This window comes from Falco rusticolus, chromosome 9 (genome assembly GCF_015220075.1).
Source record: "Falco rusticolus isolate bFalRus1 chromosome 9, bFalRus1.pri, whole genome shotgun sequence".
In the NCBI taxonomy this organism is placed as follows: domain Eukaryota; kingdom Metazoa; phylum Chordata; class Aves; order Falconiformes; family Falconidae; genus Falco; species Falco rusticolus.
The window spans coordinates 28,123,031-28,142,091 of record NC_051195.1 but is presented as its reverse complement, the minus strand read 5'-3'; the positions used below and the strand labels follow the sequence as shown (position 1 = coordinate 28,142,091).

Here is a 19,061-nt window from a genome sequence, read left to right as displayed (position 1 = left end):
TACTTACATTTGTCTAAGTTATTACCAAAACCCCAGTTTATATAAAACAGAGGCTTCTGGGGAAGGATTCCCAGACCAGTCTTTCAGAAAAATTTAATTCCTCTGAGATAAACTGCTTATAGACAGTTCTCTCCTGTTATCCTTAAACCACTTCTTACTGACAGTTTAAATTGGCAGGTTTTTATGTAATTAATGTTCCCTCCAACATTGGATGAATTAAATGTTCAAATGGTCTCTGTTTTTAATCCCACCCCCGCCCCAGAAAAGGTTTCCTAATCTAGGCAATGCTGGAATGTATCCAGGCATTGCGGTATTCCCGGGGAAATAGGCAGAATGGCTCTGAGTGTGCGTGTTCCTGGAGATGGGTGAAGGTTATGGCAGTCTTGTTCTGTCCATCTCCCATCACAAGCTAAACGATGACTGTAGGTCCCTCGGGATGCAGTATATAATCAGTGACTATGTTCTTTGTGATATTGTTAATTAAGATTCTTTTTTTAATGAAATTGCATAGAAATACTAAGCAGGCAGAAAGGTGGAGTCCCTCCTTGACATTTTATAATTGAATCACCTTGGTTTTAGAAGTGTTCTACTTCTGTCTTACGAAAACACTACAATAAAATAAACATTATATGAAAGATGATTCATATTTTATTGATATACACTGCATAGTAAACTATTATTTTGGCTCAAAACTACTCTAAGCTAATCTGTAAGCCATCTGCAGGTACTTCTCTTTTGCTTACAGCTCAGGATGGAATTCTTTCTTCTTTTCTATTGGGTGTTTTGAGCCATGGGAGAAAGTATTTCTCTGAAATTTAAATTTAAATTCAATTAAGAATTGCTTGTATTTTTCCAAGTCAATATTGTTTAGTAACAGAAAAAGAATCAAACGTTTCCTTTTAAAAAAAACGAAGCTACTGAAAAGTACATGATACAATGGTTTATATGTTTTATGTTTTTTATAGCTAAAACCCCATACTTTCATTACCCTGGTACTCTGGTAATCTCCCTATTTTATTATGGAAAAATAATTCAGATGCACTTCTGAAAATACTGGTTCAATTTCCATTATTTCATTTTCAAAATTGTAATTATGCTGTTAAACTGGTGGGCCAGAGTTTGAAATTTGACCTAAGAATATTGGACACAACGTTTCTGGAAATCTGTAACAGGCAAATAACTTCAGTCTTAGAATGTGGAATAACAATTTCTACACTCAAGTTTAAACCTTTCTCAGTAGAAAGTGCTTTTTTTTCACTTTCTAAGTGTCTGTCTTACATTTTGTTTCGCCTGTGTACTTCATATAAAAAAATAATAATAAAAAAGTTGAGGATACTTTTTTCCTTACTTTTCCACTTTCTTTGCAAACAGTTTTCTCACAGGTTGGAATTCAGCTCAGAACTGATTCTTCTTCTTCTTCTTCTTCTTCTTTTTCCCCCAATGGTTAGTCTTTTTTTTTCAAAAGGAGTGGAAAACGTGTCAAGCAACCTAACCCATGCTGAACTGCCTTCTAGGCATGAACACACGCAGAAGTCCCAATGGGTGTAGAAATTAAGGAAGCCTCTGGCTCTTTTCAGCCACCAAAAGTTTCTGTGCTCGTCATGTCTCTACATAGTCATGGATAGACACAAGCTCCGCTATCGTAACCAACATAACGCCAAGTCTATCACTGCATACCAGGGCACGGTTGCCAACACTCATGGAGGTATTTTCTGCTGGCCCTGCGGAGCTGCCTGCAAAGCTGTGGGCATGGAAATACACTGTTATGTCCTTCCCTCGGCATTTATTGCTTTGGACGTTTCAGTCTTGTTTTAGCCCCATGGAACTGGTCCACGGGTCTCCTGCTGGGCAGCACAGCAACTCTGTCTTGACTCCCCAGGTTTTCACGGCCAAGCATGTGCTTTTGCACCTAGACAGCCAAGAACTTTCAGACCTAATGTGACCCTACCATATATCTCTGTATTTGTGCAATTTCCCAGGAAAAGAAAACATATATAGGAACTGTTGTGTATGTTTGGAATTTGAATATTTTGCTGAGTTTTTTTCTTCTTGAAAACAGGCCAAAGAAAAAGAATCTGGAAAGCACAGGTGATTTTGCTTTGTTAGAAAATGCATTTAATTTTGAGCTATAAATAACAAAATTCTAAAGTAAAATCAGGTGCCAAACGTCTTTACGTCCTCATCGCAGATTCTGATTTTTGAAACTATATTTAGAGTGCAACTAGAGTTTATACCACCTAAATTAATCTTTTTAACTGTTATTTTCTAATATATATATGTAGAAAAATGTATTAACCAAAAATCTGCAGCAGAAGCCTGTCCTGCTTTACCCAGCTTTTTACTCCCTTTTCCTTATTTGACATAATGCTCCGTCAATTAAAATACTCTGCGCCTTATATTCTTGATCTATGATTATTCCCATTAAAATGAAATACACTGTAACATTCTGTGAGATACTGTGAGCAAGCAAACTGCCGTAAAGCCTGTATCTGTTTTGTTTCAGCTGCCATTATTGGCACTTTGTTTAACATTTTTAGGCATGTTCCTAAACAATGAATAATTGCCAAATTACCACAGCACATTTGACATGAATGAGTCATCATCCTTAAATTAAAAACAAAAATGTGATGACCTTTCTGTTGTTCTAGATCTCATTATTGCCATCAAGTGACTGGTTTGAAACTTTTGATCATTCATTAGTACCTTGAACAGGCAGCAGTTACTTTTTTTTTGTCTGGTCCTTACAGTCTATTGTTTTAAGTAATCCAACAAGTAATGCCTTTGATTAAAAAAGAATAATAAAGGAAAATGCATAATCCACATGCACCAACTTGTTAAACAAACAAAAGTTCTGTAGTCTCTGTGTCTGCAAAGGCAGACGATATTGGACAATTAGCGTTCATGTTTATGTGCACATTTACATTGATCATCTTGTGGGAATCATCTAAAAAAAAGATTTATCCTTACACATTGAAACTTAACTGCAACACAACTCTCACTCTTCTGATTCTGGAAAGTAGATTAAATATCCACTCTCATCATAAAACCCGAGTTCTGCAATTTCATGGGAGAGCTTCAGTTACTGGTGGTGATACCAGAGAATGGGTATCACTTAACTTGCCTGTTTCTCATTCTACAGTGTATGACTGACAATGTGTTCACTAACAAGGGAGATGAAAATAAGTTTTGATAATATCCAGGTCCGCAAAGTATAATAAGGAGGCGCTGGCTCCTAATAGGTATGGTACAGATGGGTACATTTGAAAAGTCTTCGAACAGATTTTACCAATATCATCTTCATTCTTTGTTCATGTATCCAGGACTGCTAACCCTGATGTGTGACCGCAGGACAGGTGCCAAATGTTGTCTTTCATCATTGGTTATGCCTTTTCCCTACCGCCGTGATCATAATGATGTTTTAAAAGTGAATCTTCTTCAAGGGTCCTGAGTCTGCATTCATTTCTTGGGCAAAGGTGCCATTTATTTTAGCTGCAATATTTTTCATAGGAAAGAAGTGGAAGATGTGACCTTATTTTTTTTTTTCCTGTTGTTGTTTCATAGTAATATGCAAAATATGGAAAGTCAGTCATATTTCACTGGTATTTGGCATCTGCTCAACAACTGATTGCTTTTCTCAGAGCTTTTTTGGAAACTTTGCAGCACCATAATGACAGCTTTCTAAACACAGATGTCCTCTTGGTATAACCTATAATTTTTTATGGAAGATGTATTGATGTCAGGAATTTGAACAAAGTACTGGAATTAGTTGAACATTCTTGTTATGAATATGTATTCAAAATATCTACAGTACATATAGTGTAAGTTGAGGGAAGAATATGTAGTGTCTGATGGTATAGATGGTGGTACAAAATGCCCAAAGTGTCAGAATGTAGTCCTAAGATAAACTGATTCTTTTGTTACCAGATTGTGTGTATTTTAGCGATTTTCCCCACTATGTTTTACACTAAGTAAGTGCATACTGTGAACCCGAGGCATCAAGAATCTCAAGAACACATTTAGATAATCACGGATTTGGCCACGAAAGATGTCTAATAGCTGAGAGGTCTAGAGTAACTATTAAATGTTCTTATAAAGTCCCATTAGTAGCCGCTTCCTCTTGTTTCATTTACCACTCAGCTAATCCATGAGGAAGTGAATATTTCAAACATGTATTTTCCCTCCTTAAGTCATCTGTTTTTGTTAAGGTAACTTCTCTTACATGTCTTTAGTAAGTAAAAGTCAGTTCACAGATCAATGTGTAAGATTATAAACTCGCAGCAGCTTGTGATGCTTAGAAATCCTCAAGTGTTTTCACCTGTGGGACTATTATTTGCATATACATACAAATTATCTACATACATGTAGGAGGACAGTGCTTAATGGTTATTATATGTAATTTATGCAAGTTCAGACTTAAAAGGAAACTCTCCTCTGTTAACTTGCTGTAACTTTGAGATTGGGTTTTAATGCTAACATGGTCCATTCTATATTATTCTTTTACCTGTGCAGGTCTAGTTAAGATCAGCGTGCCATGCAGCAAGTCTATCTAGCAACTGTAATAAAATTAGGGGAAAAGAATTCAAATAAGTATTGCAAAATTTTGGTGTTGTGCAGCTGTGCAGCCCTGATATAAGTACTGCAGTTATTATGGCTACAGCTAACTTAGTGTAACTTCCATCTATCTATGCTTGTACAAGGCACTTGGTTTTGATTTATTTTCAGGTCACACCACGAGATACATACACCCACACCACTAATGACACGTCATTCAGATTCAGAATAGATACTTTAAAGTTAGAATGCTGCATCAGAAAGGATGCAAAACCATAACTGTCAGTTAGAAAATGCTTTCTTTTTGGACTTTAACTGGGTCATGCTGTGGTCGTTCAATATTATGATACTGGGGTTCTTTCCCTTTCCTCTGACTTTTGGTTAATGTTAAAGTCACTTGCATGGCATGTACGCATGTGTGCATGTGTGTGGCCCAGGCTCCGCTGCTGTTTGGCATGCCTTGGTTCATGACCTTTTGCCAAACCTCAGCAGTAGCTCTTAGGGAAAAAATGTAAACATACAACCAAATTTACTCTGGTTGCTTTATTTAGCTCAGTGAAAGTTGATACTCATTCCTATAAGGCTTCAATATAATAAGCTCTTTGCTAAATTAGAAAATGGGAGAAGCTAATGTAATATTTTAATAAAAGTAGTTTTGTAAGAAATGCAAGTGGGAGGCAAGCAAATAGATTCTTCTACTGTAGAAGTAAAATTTGTAAGTGACTAACAGTTGTGATAATTTTATTTATTAATTTTAATCTTCATTTTAGTCTTCAAAGATGACAAGGAAAAAAACACCTATTTTCTTAGGCCAGAAGTGTATGGAAACATTATGGAATAATATTAATTACTAAGAAAGTGCTAGGATTGTCAGCAGTATAATCATCTACACTTTTCTGAGAATATCCTTACTAAAATGACCTACCTAATTTAAGTATAATTTCCAAAATAAGGAGACTAGATGCCTTGTTTGGAGACAGTGCAAGTGATGGACACTTTTCCTTCAAATGGTGTTCCTTCTACTGACGTTAAACTGGCCTTTTTTTCTTCCTGTAGATGATAGTTTAGGATTATGTTGATTTTTCCTATGTGGTTACGTTATGGGGAAACAGAGCAGAGTTTCCATAAACTAGGACATAGTGTATTTCAGTAAATGGAAGACCTTTTGTCTACTTGGTTATTTTGACTGGCACTAAAACTCACCTGCCAACAGTTTGCCACTCATACTGACTCTCTTATATTTGTTGTGAGCTGTTAACACTTGGGTATAAGAGATGATCACTTCCCCTAATTACAAGTAACAGAACATTTAGATGAGTTGCCAGTTAACATAGAATGTGTGTAATTGATACAAGGATAAATGATTAAAACTGTCAGTTTCCCTTGCCTGAAATGTGGATATTTGCTCTGAACTATGCCTCTTAAGTGGTTTTCAGATGTGTCCCAGTGTAAAGCCTGAGATAAATCAGCAGACATCCAAAGGATTTGTAGTATTGGGTTGAGGGGGGGAGCTTGTTTGGTTTTGTTTGTTTGCCTTGTAAGTTTTAAGTATACAGAAGTTCACGTGCAAAGGACAGTGTCCTTTCAGTCTTCTGCCTGGGACTCACTTCTGCAGGTTAAAAAAAATCCTTTAACCAGAGTACTTACATATGTAACACTATGTAACAATATATATCAATATGTAACAATATATAACATTATGTAACAATATATAACAATACTTAAAAAACATGTAACGGTATGTAACAATACATAACAATATGTAACAATCAATATGTAATAATATGTAACAACAAACAAGAGGCTCTATAGTCCATTCATGAGGATACTGTGTGTAGTGCTGTCTAGGGAAGGCTAAGCCCTGATATTTGGTGTGAACAGAAGCAGAGCAGACCAAGCTGTTTAGTACTGAATATCTGAAAGTTAAAAATGAGGCTTTGGGTCACCCACACAGCAAAAATCCTAAGCCACCAAAGGAAAATACAGTCATGTAGATTAACTTTTGCAAACACTGTTTTATCTTTGCAAGTTGATGGGACTCTGAAGAAGACACTGCAGAAGTTTTGTGTAAAGAGTTTTAATTTATGAGAAGGTGTGAAAAATTCAGAGTTAAAGAAATCATCGCAACTTCTTGAGCAGATATAGGCAGAGGAAAGATGAATCTAGTACCTGCTGCTGGTACCAGGGAACTAAGACAAAGGTGTTTGACCACAAAGTTTAAGAAGAACCCAAAGCTTATTCCAGTTCTTAGAGAGTGTTTTCATTCTAACATCATCCTCTGTATTTAATTTGTGATGACTATTGTCGCTTTCATCCAAATCCAGGGGACGAGAAGGGGACAAAACAAGGAAGAAAACTGTCTTGCATGCATTAGGGAATAGGGAGACGGGCAGAATACCTGCAGGAGGATGGCTGTATCCCCTAATTCCTCTCTGTTGTCCATGAGGTGGTTGTGTGCTTTGCCAAGTCAGAATTGGTGCAAGCACCAGCCTTGATGTCTGTGTTTCTGCAATTGTTTTGCTTGTGTGATTTTCATGAGAAAGGAAAGAGCTTAGCCCTATGCCTAAAATTAATCATGGACTGTGTAGCTTGCTTATGAATGCTCAAATCACCATCAGGATCCTTGCCCAAGCTCTGCCCCTTTCTGTCTCCTGAACTGACACTTTCCTTTTTTTCTCCGCCCCAGTGTGCCACCTTTTCTCCCCTTGCCTCTGGCTCATGTTGTTGCTTTCTTGAAACTAGGGAATTGCATGGGCTCTGACTCTTTCCCAGGCATTACAGGCATACTTACCTCTGTACTGCACAGTAGCAGGGAAGAGGAAGCACTTCTGGGTTTTATGCTTTTTACTGGATTAGGAACAAGTGAGGGACTGCCATTGTGGCTCCGGCAAATAGGAATGGCCATGCCTGAGGTATCTATATATGCATACAGTCATGCGTCACTGTTTAAACGTTGTATCAGTACTGGACAACTGGAATAGTTGGCCCATTTTTAATATGTTCTTGTAATATCCTTTGCATTTGTGTTGGACTGAGATTAGCATATTTTATTGAATTTATTTGCATAATGAACAGATAATAGTTTATTAGTGAAAAAAGCAACTGAAAAAAACTAAGATAAAAACAGCAAGATAAAAACAGCAAGAAACTATACCACTGATTTTCAGATAGGCATGGCCACAAATTTTCTAAAATTTCATAGCTTTATGAATGCTTGTAACCAGTTAAGTTAATCACAGGTACACTTAATAAGTAAACCTATATGCTTTGCAATGCTTACATTTTAAAAAGACTCAAAGTGTAGCCTATTGTTTGATTTCAATTTTCCTGCCTTTTTCTGGTCCTTTGCTTTTTTTGATAATGTCATAAGATGAGGTGCAACATGTCATGATGAAAGTGCTATGTAGAGCCAGCTGGAACAAAGAAAAAATGAGAATCTGAAGTTATTGGACAGAGGACATTGCCATATATAATACCTGTGTATTATACCTTGCTGATTATGCAGCATAAACTTTGAGCTGACTAGACTTAAACAAATGCTAAGTGATTATCTTGAATCTTGTTTACAGTTAGGATTTTACAACTTTATCAACAGAATATCTATATGTTATAAACTGAGCTGGTATTCCAGGTTGTTTTTTTCCTATCAAAATTGTGGTCTTGCTCTGCTGTGCATTTAATAGCTCCGCATGTCTTTTATGTAACACAAAATATCTTGTACATAAGTAATCAGAATATCTTATCACCTTCTTAAGGACTCTTAGTGTTGCATATTGCAAGTTGAAAACTGAACTTGACTGTTAAGAGTCTGACTGAGATCTTTGTTAGGGACAGGTCACTCATCAGCACCAGCACTAAAATGAAATGGGTAGGTGTGACAAAAGTGCATTCAAAATATCTGCAGATATGAGTACCAAATAGAGACGTATTTATGATTTGGACTTTGAAATTAAAATATATCCTATTTGGGATGAAATCTTGCCCTATTGAGGGCAACCACAGCTAGCGGAACCAAGATTTCATCTTGTGTGCATTTTATTTGCAATAAAATAAAAATTCATAAATAAGATGACTCATGTGGCTGTTGATACATCCATACTTTGGCAGAGTCAAGCAGTGTATGTGCAGTAATATCCTGGAAGTGGCCAGTCTGAGTGAGAAACAATGCTGGTATTACTGTGCAACAATAGTTTCCTATGAATTGCAAATTGTCAGAAGATGAACACTGACTCTACATGAATTTACCACATTTATCTCCTAGGCCTGCTTATCTAATTGCACTGAAGGCATTTCCTCAGGGTTCACATCACAAGAGTCTTGAGACAATTCAGTAGTAAATCTCTGTGGGGACTGAGCTGAAAGCAATGTCATGGCCCCAAGCACTGTGCCAAGAGCAGATGAGATTACTAATGCCAGTGAAATATTCTTTATCTGTGCAACAGCCAATCCTCTGGATTGTCACCAAGTGCAAAATGAAGCACCTATCTGCCAAATATGAGAAATTGCTTGTATTTCAGGACAGAAACCTGACCTGTTTATGTCTCACATGCCAGCTGCTTTGCCTACATTAGGTGGAAATGAGAAATTTATTAAGTGTAAAGTGCACAGTGCAATGAATAAGCAAACTAAAAGGCTCTTGCTTTGCTGACTGATTATTTTGTTCACTCATTGATTAAAATATTTTTCCTGGGGCAAGAATGGCTGATAAGCTTGTTTTGAAAAGTATAAATAGGAGAAGAATTAAAACAAGCAGGATTTTTTTTCTAACATCTAATCTTAACCGTCTTTCTTAGAAAAATATGTTTTTATAAACTGCAAATGACAATGTTTTTGATGTTACTATTCAAAAGAAATTCATTATTGGTTTTAGCTAAGACAGATAAAGGTTAGAATTTCATTACATTTTGTACTCCTTGTGTATAACAGTAGTACAGTAGGTAAAGTCAAAATTAATTGCTCTTCCTATTATGTCTCTCTAGAGATCTGAAGAATAATTTGATCAGCACAATTGAGCCAGGGGCCTTCCATGGACTTTCAGAACTGAAGCGGCTGTAAGTATTAATTCCATTTGAATTATTCTGAAAATTGTGTTTGTATTGACATTTTTGTCCTTGGGCAATGCAAATATGCCACCAAGCAATAAGCACATAAGGATACCAGCTGTAAAATAGAAAATCTCACACAGTGCTTCTTAAATTTACTGTGCATTTTTCTTCTTCTTCCCCTTTCTTTTTCTTCCATTTCCCCCTTCCTTACCTTTTCCCATTTAAAATTATGTTTGCCTCCCAATAAATATCCTAAGGTGTCCATCTACAAAGTTAAAACCCATACCTAATTAATGACTTAGCAGACAACATAGCACTACAGACATTAATTAAAAATAAAACCAAGTGGTTTAAATATGTGTAAATAATGTTTTGTGCTAGGCTAATTTTTTTCATTATGTAAGGTCTAGTTTACTTTTATCACAGACCAGATCTATAAAAATTTTTTTAGAAAGGAAATTTTGTCATGCTTTAGATTTTGTCTACCATTTTCATACCTCTCACATTGAATCTGCTTGATATTTTTTATTTTTAGCATCGTTTTCTAAGGAAACAAGATTTATGCATTATGTTCCCTGTCCATCATCCTTGCATTCCTCTCTTTGAAAACGTTCTCATATACTTTTGAAAGCACTGGCTGATTTTTAAACTGCATTTATAGAGGGTAAAAATATCTAAGTTAGTAAGATCGTACAAGTGGACCTTTTTGCTTTTAATTAAAAAGGACTGCCGACCCTCCTCAGTTCTACTCAGCCTAAAGGAAAAATGAGATGAACCTGGTTTTAGTTATAATTTTCCGAATGACAGCATCCAAATGTCTGTGTACTGGCTAACCAGGCCATCATCACATGCCTAGCCATCGTGTGTGCTGCCTTACGTGTGATGAGAAAACCTGTGAGAAAACAGGGATTATGGGAAGATTTAGATGAGAAGGAATGTAAATCCACGGAAAAAGAAGTTTACAAATCCTTCTGCGTTTTTGCTCTGAAGGTTCAATTCCCTAACTGCTATGTACATGGAACACTGCACAACCTAAGTAAAAGATTGCCATCTCTGATCACACAGGTAGCAGTATTTTTTAACACCGGCCACTAAGTTTTAGCACATTTGGGTAGAAAGCCAATGACATAATAATAATGAAGTTGGAGCGGCATATACATTTTTAATACAAAGAAAAATATTTGGTTGAAACTTTCTTGCTCGCTCTGTGTACAGGGGTAGCAATACAATGAAATGATCGAAAAGAGTGCTAATTGTTGCTGTGGCTGCATACTCTAATAACACAACCCTGACCTCTTGTGGGAAAAGCAAGAAACCTGTGCAAGTCATGGGCTGCACATCTGAAGACTGCACAGGTGGAGCCTTAGGTCAGCCAGGAGGGACAAGCCAAGGACCAGGAAGTCATTAGGCATTGGGGAAAGTTGGAAGAAAAATTCGTCTGCAAACTAGGAATGGCAATGTTGAGACTTATCATGCTAGATCTCAAAGAAACCCTTGTTTCTGATATGAACAAGCAACGCTGGGAGCAATCTAGAGACAGGGAATTGATTATTTGCTAGACTGCCACGTGTTTGGTTTCATAGTAAGCAAGAAAATCTCTGCAGTCCTTCGCTGTGCAACTGTGTAGCAAGCATCTGAGCAAGAGGAATAAATAGTGCAAACTCCTGTTGGATGCTGAATACAGTAATTACTTTAAGACTGTACTTTTCATTCATATCTTATTTCATATGTAAAATATAAATGATGCTGTGAAAAGCAGAAGCTGATGTCATATAAGCAACTGCAAGAGATATGGCTATGGCAAGTCACAGACTGCAGGCTGTCAACATCAGAATGTTTTCTTTGAATGATTTGGAGAACTGTTATAATTTGTATTTGAATGACAAACTGAATTATTTCAGGAGATTACTCAAAAAGGTACACACAAAATTGATGAAAATTGAAAATTTATGAAGCACTAAAATTATGGCACTTGACTGTTCAGCAAAGGAGAGTTTTGTTTTTTCTAACATCGATTTTACGAGTCAGTATTAGTAAGTTAAATATCTTACTCCTGAGAAGGGACACCAGATTTGTACGTTATGAATTGAATTATGCCTAATATAACATGTGTTAGTCTGGAGGAATGTGCAGCAAGCTGTCTTTTCTTTTTGCTAAAGTTTTTTTAGAAAACATGTTTTGCAATACAGAGATTTCAGTCACTGCCATATATCTTACTGTGAAAATAACACTCATTGAAGTAAATGTTGAGAAAAGGGTATGTAGCCTTTCATTTTGTTAAAAATATCATTTTACTGTGTGCCACACTTAAGAGAAATATGCACTTGTTTTGATTAGTTTAGCTGAAATTTACTTTTGCTACCGAAATTATGCCCCACGTAGTGATGCATTTCTGCCATACGTGTTCAGACATTGCTTAGGCAGAAGCAAAGTCTTACCCAACCAAGAATTCTGGGGACGTTCTTGTTTAGTGTTTACCTCTCCTAACAGAAAGATGTATAGATACCTATAGGTATGTATGTTTTAAACTTGCATTTTTAGATTTTCTGTGTAGCTTTCATTAGGAGAACTTGCAGAATAATGCTAATATGCATTTATTGCACTATGTTGTCATCTACACTATTTTCTCGGCTGTTGCCTGCTTAATATCCCTGACAAGTATTTAAGAAATATTTTCATTCTAATGTGATGTTTCATCATTTAGTTAATAATTTTTTCTTTGTCTGATAGAAGAAGACTTTGTAGTAAATTCTAAAGAAACTGCCTTTGTGTTCTAGCTAATTGGATATGTCTCCATAAAGCAGCAACCGGATTTGTCAAGCTACAGCCTTTATTCTCCCATTTGATTACTTCAGTGTTCTCATGTAGCCATAGAAAAATAGAGAACCTGCACAATGTAACAAAGGAGTTGGAAGACTACCACTGGTTATAAAACAGAAATATATTCAGATAAATTTTAACATTTTAATGGATTTATAATCACCTAAATCCTTACATTACTGCAATTACTTAAAAAAATCATACTTGATAAGAAGGAAAATTTGAGTCAAGGTTGAAAACCAAATATGTAAAAATTAAATATTACTTCAGAATGCACTGCGGGGCAGTTTTCATGTTGTTATCACATCATAATTGTTCATGCCTATTTTTGTCTCCTTCCTGTAAGCATCCTATACATTTCCTATACATTGTATTGTATGTATGACTTAAGCAGAAAACAACCATTCACCTTTGTGCAGACATAGTTACAGAACGTAATGCTTTGTACTATTTGTGGCCTGAGACAGCCACACTATTGCTCTTAAAAGATATTGCCAAGTGCTTATCAATACTGACTTTCTTACTAGCTCAAAAATTAATTGCCCTCTGGTTTCTTTAATTTCTTCAGCAAGAAAGGATGCTGTCCATGAGATGAGACATTAGTAGACAGTAAAAATATGTCAATTTTGGCTGAATATTGTGTGCAAAAAAATGGATGTTATTTTTCATAAGTAGACAAACATGTGCTAGTAACTTTGATAAAGAAAATTCTTTGCATTGGAAATAATTTTTGGGGTTTATTTGCTACATATAAAAATCATATTTTAATGCAATTTGCGTACTTTGCAGTATGGTATGTTGAGTTGCGGAGTATTGCTCAATAGTGTTAATATAAAAGTTGTTAAATCTATTTAATTCAGCTACATTACATTATGGAAAAAGATCTTATTTCTCATTTGTCTCTAATTCCTTAAGCGTTAAAAATGAGGCTGTGTATGAATAAGACAGACCTAATGTTTCACGTTTTTTTGGTTTCTTTCAGGGATCTTTCAAATAACAGGATTGGTTGCTTAACACCAGAAATGTTTGTTGGACTTAACAGTCTTCACAAACTGTGAGTATAATACCACTCCTGTTTTAAATAGGAGAAATCCAAACTGTCACATATCTTACCTGAGAACAGTTGGTTGTAAGAAAATTATAGTTTTTGTAGTAAAAAAAATACCCTCTCCTGAACCTTTGAATGTAGTGACTTGATATTTTAAAGAATCATAGAATTGGTTAGGTTTGAAAAGATCTTTAAAGTCATCAAGTCCAGCCATTAATCCAGGACTGCCAAGTCCATCACTACACCATGTCCCTAAGCTCCACATCTACGTGTTCTTTAAACACTCCCAGGGGTGGCGATTCCACCGTGTCCTTGGGCAGCCTGTTCCAATGCTTGACCACCCTTTCGGTGAAGAAATTTTTCCTAATACCCAATCTAAACCTCCCCTGGTGCAACTTGAGTCCGTTTCCTCCTTCTTGTCCTGTCACTTGTTATCTGGGAGAAGAGACCGACCCCCCCCTGCCTGCAGCCCCTGTCAGGCAGCTGTAGAGAGCGATAAGGTCCCCCCTGAGCTGCCTTTTCTCCACATTAAACAAGCCCAGATCCCTCCACCTGCTCCTTATAAGACTCATGCTCCAGACCCTTCACCAGCTCCATTGTCCGTCTCTGGACACCCTCCAGCACCTCAATGCCCCTCCTGCAGTGAGGGCCCAATACTGAACACAGGATTCGAGGTACGGCCCCACCAGCACCGAGTACAGGGGCACCATCACTGCCCTAGTGCTGCTGGCCACGCTCTTTCTGATACAGGCCAGGATGCTGTTGGCCTTCTTGGCCACCTGGTCATGGCGCTGGCTCATGTTCAGTTTGCTTGTCAGCCAGTGCCCCCATGTCCTTTTCTGCCCAGCAGCTTCCCAGCCACCCTTCCCCGAGCCTGTAGCGCTGTGTGGGGTTGTTGTGACCCAAGTGCGGGACCTGGCAGTTCTCCTTGAACCTCATACAACTGGTCTCAGTCCGTTGCTCCAGCCTGTCCAGATCCCTCTGCAGAGCCTTCCTACCCTCCAGCAGATCAACACTCCTGCCCAACTTGGTGTCATCTGCAAACTTACTGAGGGTGCACTCAATCCCTTCATCCAGATTGTCGATAAAGATACTAAACAGAACCGGCCCCAACACTGAGCCCTGGGGGACACCACTTGTGACCAGTCATCAGCTGGATGTTCCATTTACTACCACTCTTTGGGCCTGGCCATGCAGCCAGCTTTTTACCTAGTGTAGGGTATTACCTGCCCAAGCCAGAAGTAGCCAGTTTAAGGTGGTGTTTCTATTTGTAATTAACACTTTTATTTCTTGCATCTAGTCTTTTTGTGCATCTCAAGTAAATGTTTACATTTCCCTTAAGATGGGGCTAACTTTCATTTCCAAATGGGTGTAGATCCAGGACTTTCTGTATCGTTGTCTGTCTGATGCCCTGGTGTATAACAGAAATTTGAATTAGACCTTTCTTAAATATAATTCTCAAGTGACATTCTTTTTACGCTTTTTCACTTTGAATAATATTACTTAATGAAATTACCAAACCTCTCATCTTCAAGAATGTTCACTTCCTCTTGTATGATAGTTCTCTTCATATCGACCAGTCCTTTTTTTTTTGTTGCCAGGTTTCCTTTCCACATGCTTACATTTCTGAGCCAGAGTCGTTAGTGAAAGCACTAAATACAATCAGTCACCAGACTGTTTCTGCAGAACAGCAGTGATGTCTCACTCCGCTCCCTTCTATCCTTCCATTATCTTACAGTGTCTTACAATAAATGCACTTAATGCCAAGTTCTTTGTGCTTTTATGGGTGTTATGTCCATGTGTCAGTGGAAGGAATGATGATTCTGGTAACCTGTTGGTCTGGCCTCGTGTTTGATGCACTAAGTGAGTTTTGAAAGAAAGAAAGAAATGTTGGCAAATCAGAAATATGCATCTGTTGACAATGTATCATGTAGTCAGATAAAAAGATGACTAATTCTCTAGACAAGGGAAATGATTTTTTGGGTTTTGTATACATCTAACATGATACTATATAAGCAGGAGAAAACAATTAACTACTAGTGTTTTCATGTGAGTGGAATTATCTTAGAAGGCCTCTAGTTGCCCAGGTCTTTTCTGGGTTTTAACTAGTTCTGCAGAGCAGTAGTTGTACTATAGATGGTCTTGGGAAAGGTTCTTTCCAGAATTTAGTATATGCTTCTCCCATAAATGCCTATAATTAAAATGACCAACCTTGCTGAACAGAATAGAAATCAGGAGTAATGGAATATATTTTGGCTATATATAATATCTACTCTTTTTTTACTTTTTCGAATATATTAGTATTGTTAAAGTGTCTTTTGCACCGTGTTCTAGTATACTTTCCAAACATAATTTTTGGTAATTCTCATTGTCCTATGCTTTCTGTCTTTTTGCTAACCTTTTCCTGTTTCTTATAGTCTCTCTACTTCTTTGATCTTTTTAAAACTTGAATTCTTTTTTCGAGGTTTGAGATTTGGCTATTGATCCATTTAGTCTATCTTCCATTTTTCTTATCTGGGGGTTAAATTACCTTTCTACCATTGACTCAACAAATGGGCCCATCCTGCCTTCCAGTTCATGTCCTTTAGTAGTTCTTCATTAGTTATTATTTTTATTTCAAAAGCATGTCCTTTGAAAATCAGAGGCATAGTAATAGATAAGTGTAATTCCCCTTTCATCTGAAGGAAATCAGTTCATGATTGCTTTGTCAAAATTTATGACTTTCTCTTTTGTAGGGACAATCGTCCTTACCAAACCAAAGTCAAGAGTAGCATTGCTTTTGTTGGGTCAGTGATTATTTTGTGAAGAAATACAACCACAATCTCAATCAAGAGGAACTATGCTCTGCCATTGATAGTATCATTTGATCCTCAGTCTCAGAAATTTCATATAATGACATAATGCTGATAGTAATTATTTGAGCTAGGATCTCATTTGCCTCTGGTGTAAGAACCGGTGATTGTTCATTGACTGCAAGCCAATGCCACCTGGTACTTTTCTAACACTATCTAACTTTTTTCCCCTTTGAAGTTCATGCACACTTCCCGGAATCAAACTTTTGGAACATTTTTAAAACATAATAAGTCACCTTTCTGTTGCTGCTGACACCTCTGAATTGTGTTTACTTGTCATTTCAGGGGTATGGGAAAGCTGTTCTTTGAAAAGGTTATGGAGAAGCATTTACTTAGTCTAACATGAGTGTATATAATTGTACCCAGGAAAAGATGACAGGTTCTTAAACATGGAACTGGTTTCAGAGCCATGAAGTGTGGTTTAGATTACTAAAGAAGCAGTATAAAAGATATATACCTATGTGCTGATTTATGCAGTTGTTGATTGTGGTAATTAGAGCTCTCCTGTGTTGGCAGAGATAAGTGCAGAAGGATCTTTGCAGGCTGTTGTCAAACCAGTAGGGAGAGCCATGAGTCCACTGGAAGGAGCAAAGGACATAAATCTTTTCATGCATCTTCTGTGAAGTACAGAAATGAGATTTCCTTACCCTGTTTACAAGCAGAAATACCAGGCAAAACAAAGTAATACAGTGTGATTCACTCAGTCTTGCAAGTCTAATTCAGTTTGAAAATATGGAATCGGAGCTAAAAAAATCAGTTCTAGGCCCAAACTGACATGTGACATTTAACCAAGTGATATGATGCATGTATCTAAACTGAGTAAGGTAAAGGTATGTTTAAATACCTCACCAGAATGAAGGGTGAGAACTGCCTGAGCTTTCAGGGATAATACAAACACTCTTCAGAGGGCTTGATCATTTTGTGCAGTCTATTTTAGAACAGGACAGCCTACAGAATTCCTGAATTAAGAAAAAATGAATTAGTACGAATCACCTAGTATTGTTTTGAAAACACGCACACATACAGAAGCCACAAAAAATTGTAAGCCTCTTGGTAATGTAGAAAAGACTTTTACCCTGACTGCATTCAGGTTGTATATTTGAATGATTAGAAATTGAATTTCAGGTTACTAATGAAATCTAAAATTTCACACAGCTCCTGAAATTACTGCAGCCAGTGAGTTGTGATTATGTTCCTTGAGACTGATCTAATTTTTACACCTTCTTGGATTTGATGATTTGTGCTCTGGAAAATGATTCCAAAATGCTTTCACTTCATATGACAGATGTAGCTGACAGTGCCTCAGACAGTATAAGAGGAGATTTATTATGTCTTCTAAGAAACTAGCTTAACTTTTTTGGCTTATATATTACCCTTTGGCTGTGTTTATGCTGTGATGGGGTGTGCATATTCTAACTGGGAGTGACATAATTGAATGCAACAAATCTTCCAAACCTCCTTTGGCCCCTCAGTGGCCATGTTTCAGTGCTTTGTTCCAGAATTATGTATGCAAATATATTACTGCTAGGTAACGGAGCTGCCATTCAAATTAATTATATTTAATCTAAATATCAAGAGCTGTGGAATACTGGGATAATGCCACTGTACTGATATGCCAGATTTCATTTCCTTAGTCCCCTATAAGTCATCTCTTCAGGTTCTGAAATGTTGCAGCCTTAAATCTGTTTCAACAAGCAGGTACTGCTGGATCTTCCTTTTGGAAGTTCGAAACAGACCTTCCTCCTTCCTTCAAGTTGTTTGATTAAAGGATATCCGATTTATTCTTCATCCTGCCTCTGAATCATCATCAGCAGTTAGCTTTATGATAACATTATGCCATAAATTCTTCTGTGGCTTTCTTGCCGTCATTGAAGCAACTAATCACTTTGTATGGTGCCAGAAAATAAAGTACAAAACCAGTAACATAGTGAATCAAATAGACCCCACGTTAGCAACATCAAGAAAGCACGCACCATAACCTGCCCTCTCTGTATTTCTGTTGTCATTTTTGACAGTTTCAGTCTTTTGCACAGATCAGTCTCTCACCCTTGCTTTCAGCTTCTTTTGATTTTTAATACTGCTTATGAGTGGAGCATTCTTCATATTAATATACTCCCGTTTCTACCGATATTTTGCCTCAAAATGGTCCTTTGAGATGCATAACTCCCTTTGACTGTTTTGTGGCATTTGTTATTTATATTAAAGCTTTTGGCAGAAGTGTTTTATTAATTTCTGTAAAAGCACAAGAGTATTTGGTATATATAAAAAAGTGTAGGATGTTGTTCATAAGACCAAAATATTTTACCTCTGGTACAACAGAAAGCGCATGTTTCTGTTAATGGAGTAAGATAATGGCATAGTAAGTGCTATCAGCTTTGGAGTGCATTAATTTGTTATGTTTGAAATGTTTGCAAACTAGGTGATACAGATGTTTTTAGAACAAATGTCCTTTTAAATCAAGCTAGAGTGGGTTTTAGGATATTTGAAATGGTGGAATTTCACAACACTATGCATTTGGAGATAATTTAATATATAACATAAATGATGTGAACTGACAGAACCAGACATTTTCAGGGTGCTGCAGAGATCTGCAGAGATTTGAGAGGATTCCTGAAAGTTTTGTTAGGGAACAAGCTATTCTCACTGTTGGAGATCCAGATATTGTAATTACGTGTTTCTTGGGCATAGAAATGTATTGCTGTATGACTTATACAGCCCTGTGAACATGTTCAATCCTAGTTTGCT

The 19,061-nt window shown here is 37.0% G+C and overlaps 1 protein-coding gene across 2 annotated transcripts in view; it reads left to right on the top strand.

The window, feature by feature from the left end:
* Positions 1 to 19,061, top strand: part of LOC119153768 (adhesion G protein-coupled receptor A3-like) — a 277,280-nt gene that overhangs the window by 86,205 nt on the left and 172,014 nt on the right. For both annotated transcript variants that reach the window (XM_037400601.1, XM_037400602.1), the window contains 2 exons: positions 9,531 to 9,602; positions 13,399 to 13,470. In XM_037400601.1, the coding sequence (XP_037256498.1) occupies positions 9,531 to 9,602; positions 13,399 to 13,470 (144 nt within the window). The remainder of the gene's footprint in view (positions 1 to 9,530; positions 9,603 to 13,398; positions 13,471 to 19,061) is intronic.